The sequence below is a fragment of the Leptopilina boulardi genome, unplaced genomic scaffold, assembly GCF_019393585.1.
Source record: "Leptopilina boulardi isolate dan_hultmark-lab unplaced genomic scaffold, ZJU_Lbou_2.1 LbouV2_31, whole genome shotgun sequence".
Classification (NCBI taxonomy): domain Eukaryota; kingdom Metazoa; phylum Arthropoda; class Insecta; order Hymenoptera; family Figitidae; genus Leptopilina; species Leptopilina boulardi.
The window spans coordinates 2,191,981-2,199,845 of NW_026137874.1; the positions used below are offsets into that span (position 1 = coordinate 2,191,981).

Sequence of the window (7,865 nt, forward strand, 5' to 3'; positions counted from 1 at the left end):
GTGATTTATCCTAAAATGAAAAATTGAAATTAAACATTTTTATTATTTTTATATTAGAATTCAAAGGATAATAAATAAAGCACCAATTGTAATAGTAATGAAAGGAACTCGAAGTAGACCCAAATGTATTTATACAAGGCAACTTATGGAAATATTTGACTCCATAAAGTAATATTCTAAAAATATTCTTCGTTTAATATTACTGTCTAATTTAATTGAAATTAAAAATTTTCTTTCACTCAGAATTAAGTACGAAACTTTTGATGTTTTATGTGATGAAGAATTAAGAATTGCCTTTAAAACATATTCGGATTGGCCGACTTATCCTCAAGTTTATCAAAATGGAGAATTAATTGGAGGATATGAAACTATTAAAGATTTATACGATAATTCTGAGATAGAATTCACACTATAGAAAAATGAAAAAAAAATTTCGTAAGTTTAAAAAAATCTTTAGAATTTAATTTGTTTAATATTTTTATTAAACTTTTTATTTTTTTTTTTACATTAACTCATTTAATAATCAAAAACAATTCTTATATATAATATACAAAAAGAAAGTATAAATTATCTCACCATTTATAATTTTTTAAATTCTATTTCTACATCTTTCGTTTCTTTTGATTCTTTTTGCCAGCAAGTGCACCTTTTTTAGCTCCAGAAATAATACCTTTGAACTTTCCAGCGTTCTTCATTTTTTTCCTGCAAAAAAATAAGAAAATAAATTTATTGGTTCTATTTCACTTTTTTTTATAATTTTGTACCTTTTATTCAAAGATGATCTTGTAAGCGGTAAATAAGCGTAAGAAGTTTGTTTTCCTTTTATTGTCATATCGCCTTTAGCTTTCGACGCTCGATATTCTGCACCGGGTTCTTTTTCTGATTTTGACACCTTAATTGGACGATGAATACCTGAACCTCCAGCTATAAATAAAATATTCAACAAATTTAGAATTTGATAAAAAAAAAAGAAAATTAATTTACTTACCTTTATATTTCGAAGATGTTGAAAATGTTTCAGAATAAACGCTACCATTTTCGCGTTTTCTTTTCTTAATTGATTTTGCTGATTTTACCGATTTTGCATCATCCTCGTCGTCTTCTGTAAAAATTTAATTATACCCATTTTTTTTTTTTGTAATCCAAATTTATATTAATATTAAGTAAAAAGAAAAATAATTTACCATAATCATCGTCTTCATTCATTCCTAAGAATGAAATTTTCTTCTTCTTTTTTGTTTCTTCTTCATCATTACTTTCGTCATCGGTATTATCTGTGATTAATAATCTACCATCCTCAGCTGTTTTAAATCCACTGTCTTTACATTTTTCTTTAGCTTCTTTAGAAACAGTAACTCCTGGTTTTGTAGCTGAAAGTTTAAAATAATTTTTTAGAATTGAGTAGTCAATTTTTTTTTTTCTATAAAAATAGATTAAAAACATATACGAACCAACAATGTTTTTAGAAGCAGTAGGATCAGCAAAGTCAACAATATTATCCACCGATTCTTGAATCCAAGTCTTCTTTTTCTGTCGTTTCGAATTTTTACCACCATCATTCATATCAACATCATCAAATTCTTCATCACTATCTGCCAAAATTTCTTCCATACTCTTTGGCATTCGTTTAAGATTAAATTCTTCTTCACTATCCTCTTCTTTATTTTTCTTGTCGTCTTTCGTTTTTTGTTTTCTATTTTCAATTTTACGAATATTTTTCAATCTCTTGAGCATCGTTTCATCGGACTGTGGTACCATATTAATTATCGGTTCAATGCCAAATTTACGAACCATTTTTACAAGGATATCACGTATTTTCAATCTACAGTGTCGTTTACAGTCTTCCGTCATTTTTGACAAGGATTCCATCTTAAACAAATTATTTTATTATAAATAATTTTTCAAGTATTTTAATAATTAAATTTAAAAAAAAAAATGTATATTTACAATTTTAGACAATGTCGGGCCTATTACTGGAGTTGGCATAGTGCTGAGATAAACTTTAACAAATGCTAAACAAGATATTGTAATTTCTCTCGTTGGTCCTGTTAATAGATTGCAGGCGTGATTCAAAATTTCTTTAACAGTCTCTATTCCCAAAGATCCTAAAAAAAATAGAATGTGAGTTAAAAGAAGCTTCTTCTTTTCAATAATTAATTATTTTTTTTTAAATTTACCACTATAATTATAGAGAACTGAAGAAAGGGCAAGTAAAGTTGCACTGCAAAATATTGGCACGCCTCCAAGACCTGATATAAGCAACTGAATATATTCCATAAAATATTCTTCATGATTTAAAAATTTTTCTGCAATTGTATTTAACAATTGATAAGAAGATGTACGACATTTTTCATTAACTTCTTTTAAGCACATGACTGCTTCGGGAACAATTGCTTTTAAAAATTTCGTTTTTTCAAGTTGTGGATGACTTTTAACGAGGGAAATAATAATACGAATTCGAGCCTGAAAATTGAATTTAATAAAAATTAAAAGTATTCAATTTAAATAAAAAAATAGATGAAAAAGAAAACTTACTCCTTTACTTAATTTAAGTGCAAATTCTTGAGATTTTTTCAACAAACTTTGAATTCCACGTCGATTTTCAAATACAAATTGTTTACAAATTTCACTTTCGCTACAGCAAATTTCTTCTAAAAATCTAAAATAAGAAAATTAATTTTTTTTGTACAATAAAATCAAATTTATAAAATATAAAAATATTAAAGTATTTATAAATTTACACACCTGTATGCTTTTTTCTGTTCCTTTTGATTATTATTTTTCATTAAAAGAGGAACACAAAAATCGTAAAATATTTTCAATCTTTCAATATCGGTAAATTGTGCAAATAATCTAAAGAGATCAAATACACTTTCCTTTTCAAATCCTTCTATTGTTTCGTCTTGAATTTTTTTCATCGCCGTATCAAAAAACATATCTAAATATTCTTTGCTTGTAATTGATAAATAAACCTAAAAGAGAATATTATTAAATTTGATAAATGAATAGTTTTATTCCAAAAATTATATATTTACTTTGATTGTTTCAAAGGCAGCAATTCTTTGTCCTTCTTCGTCAGAACCATGAGGTTTCGTTGAATATAAATTGAAAAGTATAGGTAAATAATTCTTTGAAAATTTAGCTAAAGTTTCAATATCTTCTTGATTATTTTTTTCCACCGAGGTAGCAATTAATTTTCGCAATGAGGCCATTACAGAAAATCTCAAACTTTTATCACTTCCTATTAATGTTCCAAGAGTTTTTGCAAAATCCGACTAAGAAAAGAATAAGGAATTAATTTTTTTCTACAATTTTTTAAATTATATATAAAAAAAGGGAAACAAACCCCAAAACTATCCGATGGATTATTACAAAAGTTGGGCAATAAGGACCAAATTTGTGATCTCATTAATTCATAACTATGTGCTCCAATTCCATCTTTATTTTCTTGCAATGACTTCGATTTTATTCTGTAAAAAAAAAATGCAAATTGTAATTTTTTCCACTATGAGTATAATTAATTGTAGTTTAATTAAAAATAACTTACTGACAATGAACAGCAAGTGGTAAAAGAGATTTAATAAAATAGGATAGTGGAGCATTTGAGGTGCAATCTTTTAAAATAGGCAAAAGCCAACTTCTGTTTAAATTCTGAAAAGAAAAAAATTTTAATTTCTGGTATTGATAATTTATTTTAAGAAAATACAAACCTGAAGAGGAATTGTGTTTAGAACAATTTCTGGACCCATTGATTTAACAGCAGCGCCAACGGCATATTCAATTTCACTGTTGTATGTAAATTTATGCGTATCACGTAAATCTGCCAATGTAATTAAAATTTTTGCCATTTCTTCTTTACAATTAAGTCCAATAATCTAATTAAACAATTTAGAAAAAAGGTGTTTATTTTAAACATTAGAAATTGCAAACTAAAACTGAAATAAAAAAGCAATCAAAAAATGAAGATTACCTGAAATAAAACGGCCAGTAAATGAAGAACATGATGCCAGGCTCCACTATATTGATATTTTAATCCTTCTTGTAACAGTTGAATAATCTTCTTTAATGTTGTTTTATATCTATAAATATTGAAAATTTTAAAAAAGGAAACAAAAAATAAAATTTGCTTTTATATTTACCTTGAAGCGATTTGTTCGTTTATACACATAAGACTGACACATTCTTGTAAAACGTGTTTTATGGCATGCGAAGCACCGGTTAAAACGTCCGTCTTATCAGAGAGCCAAAGTTCCGTAGCTTTCTCAATAAAGCGAGGAAGATTTGCCGCACAAAGATCCAATGAATGTCTAAAAAATTTAGATTTATTTTTACAAAGTTTTTTAAAGTATTTTTTTTTTTTCTGTAAAATATCTACTTACGAAGCAAGATTCGCGTATGCTTCTTGCATTACGGTCAACCATGCGAGAGTTGGTTGAGTATCACTCGGTGCCGGTTGATAATCATAAAGAGCATTAATTATTTGAGCATTTAATTGCGATGGTAAAACGGATTCACTTGGTTTTGAAATAAATAATCCATGGAATGTTTGAAAACAACAAGATGTTACAAGTACATTATTTAGAGTCATAATGCTCAAAAGACCCTCGCAAATACTCTGAAATAGAAACGTTATTTAAAAAAAATTTCTTAGTATTTATATTTTTCCGAAATATTACCTTTAAATAAGATTTTGGAAGTTGATGGCAAATTTCTTTCAAAAGTGTAAGAATGTGAAGAGTATTTGTCATGTGTCCAGGTTTACCAGCAGATTCTAATTGAGAAATACAGTGTTTTGCTACTTGTGAAGCTGCCGGATGATAAGGTGGTGGATTTTCAACTTTCATAATATCACTTCCTGTAAAAAAAATGAAATTAATATTAACAAAATTTCAAAGAATTGATAAAATTAATCGTGATACCTTTTAAAATCGCACAAATTCCGTGTTGTGCAGCTTTTCGAACTTTTGGCTTTGTATGAATTGTAAATGTTAATAAAGCGTCCAACACTTGTAATGTTGAGCTATCTGACCAAACAGCAACCTCTTGAGCTCGAAGTAATATTTGTAAACATCCAATACACTACAAAAAAAATTCATTTCCCAAATAAAATTGGTTTTTTTTTTTTTATCAAGACAAATAAAACTTACATGTCGTTGTACTAGAAAATTTTCATTAGTTGCGTACTTTATTAGTACATTCAAAAGAATCTGACTCGCTTGACTGAATTGCAATTTGAGTACATTTTTTGGAACAGATTTCAAAATCATTCCCAGTAAAGATAAAATTGCTGATATTGATTCGTCAGTTTCGGCTGCCTCCAAAGTAGTCATCTTGAAATAAATAGAATATCTCTTAATGAAGTTAATAAAATTTATCAATTTAAAAAAAATATATTTCTATTTTTACCAATGCTGCATAATATTCTGTATCTGATTCAACACCATCGTTTTGTTTAATAACATCAGTAACTGCGGCCAATATTGCTAACATTTCTTTATGAATTACCGAATTTGGTTGATATTGAGTTAAAAATCTAAAAACATATTTGTAAAATTCAAGTTAAGTACTATATCAATTATAAATTATAATCAAGGCTAAATATTTTTTTTACCGATTAAATGACATATTGGAGCATTTGCTATAATCACTAGCAAATGTATTAAATGTTTTAAAAGTAGATGCTCCACCCACACTACTTTCATCGTCAATTTCAATTTTTTCAGATATTGATGCTGTTCCTTGAATAGCATCATGTTTTCGTAGAACATCAGTTGTCAGTCCAGATGAATCTTAAATCATTATTGTAACTTAAAAACGAGTTTCAAAATTAAATTACGTTCCTGATTTTCCGGTAAAAACAAAAATTTTTACAAGAAACTAATTGTTATAATCTAAATTCTAATTAAATAGAATGAGTAAATTATTTTAAATAGTAAATACTTGATAAATATTTACAAAAAAAAAATAAAACATACCTGGATTTTGTTGAAAAAACCACGTGCGTGCTTGATTACGATATTTTTTCGTTTCAGGATTAGAACTTGAACTTTGTCCTTTTGCCCATCTTTTGGCTTTCTTTCTACTACCTAATCGTGGTTTTATTTTTGCCATTTTTTTTATAGGTAAAATTAAATTATTTACTTGTCTGATTATTTTTATATTTAATAAATTCGCACATGGGAATCATTAAAGGTTAGGTTCTTCACACTACTAGCCCCCGAACTCTCTTACTCTAATCACGCACGCGCAAAACGTTTTTTTTCATTTTTATATATAAATAAAAAGTATTTTAAAAAAATTTTAAAAGACATTTAATTTTATTTTTAAAACAAATTAAAAATTAAAATTTTTTTTTTAATTTTTAAAAAATTTTAAATTTGAATTTTATCCACTTTATCGTATTTCTGCAAGTTTTAATCTTTATTTCGTCGTATATCCACACAATTCGATTATTTATTTAATATAAAAGATTAATTTTAACAATGTAAATAATATAAAACGTTTTGAAACTAATTGTTTACAATGATAGAATTAAATTAATAGAAAATTAATGGCGCCATCTGTTGGTGGCGCCAGACGTACCTGCAAAATGACATTTTTTAGGACTTTTTGTCGATTTTCCATTGGAAAGATAGGAAAGTTGAGTTAATTGAAATTTTTCATTTAGGAGCGCTGTTGCACCAAAATTTTATCTACCCATCCCTGGTTTAAACTTTTGATTGTAACGCTCTCATTGGTCAATTTCATATTTACGCGGGGAATAGCAACCAATGAGCGTACACCTCATTCATTGCTATTCCCCGCGTAAATATGAAATTGACCAATGAGAGCGTTACAATCGAAAGTTCAAACCAGGGATGGGTAGATAAAATTTTGGTGCAGCAGCGCTCCTAAATGAAAAATTTCAATTAACTCAACTTTCCTATCTTTCCAATGGAAAATCGCCAAAAAGTCCCAAAAAGTCCCAAAAAAAGTCATTTTGCAGGTACGTCTGGTGTCACCAACAGATGGCGCCACTAATTTTCTATTAATTTAATTCTATCATTGTAAACAATTAGTTTAAAAATGTTTTATGTTATTTACATTGTTTAAATTACTTTAAAAATTTATTTATTATTTTAATTCTATATATAATATCTGAAATTTTTTTTTTATTTTTAGTAAATAAATGTATTTTTTTTGTTGTAACTAACACATAGCTAGTGTCGAGAATCGTGACTAATTTGACGACGAAAAGTTCCGAATGAAATCGATCAAAGAAAATAAATATGTAAATTAATTAGAAATGATCAGTACTCGTTTAGCGTGCGAGCGATAAACAACATTTTTGACAAAGACTGTTTACTTATACGTATGCGTGTGTGTGAATATAGTTTGAATTTTATTTTATTATTATATTATATCATGTGGAGTGATTTTCTTTAATTTTATTATTTAATAAACTATGTTCAGTGAAGTTGGGTGTTATATTTTAAACCTTTAATTTTCTATTATTTGGCTCATACACAAAAAGACTAAAATAAATCAAAAATATTTTATAAGACAATCAAAGTTGGTTTGTGTATTGTTCATGGTCCTTCGAGCCGGATCGCTCGCACAAAGAAAGCTATCGAGTACTCAATTTCGACAAGGCTGCTTAATCTACATCATATAGAAATCAAAAATTACTTGTATGGAAGCAGTGTATGCATAGGTCTCATCTTAAATTTCGAATGAAAAGCAGATGAGAATATTCATTGAGGAAATAACTGAAAAACTACATATACGAAAACGAGGCAGTTATTTCAAATCGACAACGCTTTGGAAAGTATAAACTATTGTATTATAAGGTGACTCATCGACTTAAAGTAAGAACGTTGTATATA

General features: G+C 27.4%; 2 protein-coding genes across 2 annotated transcripts; one reads left to right on the forward strand and one right to left on the reverse strand.

Annotated features, from left to right (window-relative positions):
- Positions 1 to 62: 62 nt before the first annotated feature.
- On the forward strand, positions 63 to 654 carry LOC127283532 (glutaredoxin 3-like). The gene is made up of 2 exons (XM_051308485.1): positions 63 to 168; positions 244 to 654. The coding sequence occupies exons 1-2, from the start codon at positions 98 to 100 to the stop codon at positions 413 to 415; spliced, it is 243 nt and encodes an 80-aa protein (XP_051164442.1). The 5' UTR covers positions 63 to 97; the 3' UTR covers positions 416 to 654.
- Positions 460 to 6,244, reverse strand: LOC127283527 (RRP12-like protein). The gene is made up of 22 exons (XM_051308479.1): positions 5,976 to 6,244; positions 5,612 to 5,789; positions 5,407 to 5,533; positions 5,148 to 5,330; positions 4,920 to 5,079; positions 4,677 to 4,855; positions 4,380 to 4,615; positions 4,140 to 4,307; positions 3,971 to 4,079; positions 3,711 to 3,875; positions 3,548 to 3,651; positions 3,347 to 3,470; positions 3,036 to 3,275; positions 2,746 to 2,972; positions 2,536 to 2,659; positions 2,178 to 2,463; positions 1,948 to 2,105; positions 1,452 to 1,869; positions 1,185 to 1,370; positions 989 to 1,102; positions 765 to 924; positions 460 to 702 (listed from the first exon to the last, which is right to left on the reverse strand). The coding sequence occupies exons 1-22, from the start codon at positions 6,109 to 6,111 to the stop codon at positions 603 to 605; spliced, it is 3,882 nt and encodes a 1,293-aa protein (XP_051164436.1). The 5' UTR covers positions 6,112 to 6,244; the 3' UTR covers positions 460 to 602.
- Positions 6,245 to 7,865: the final 1,621 nt, after the last annotated feature.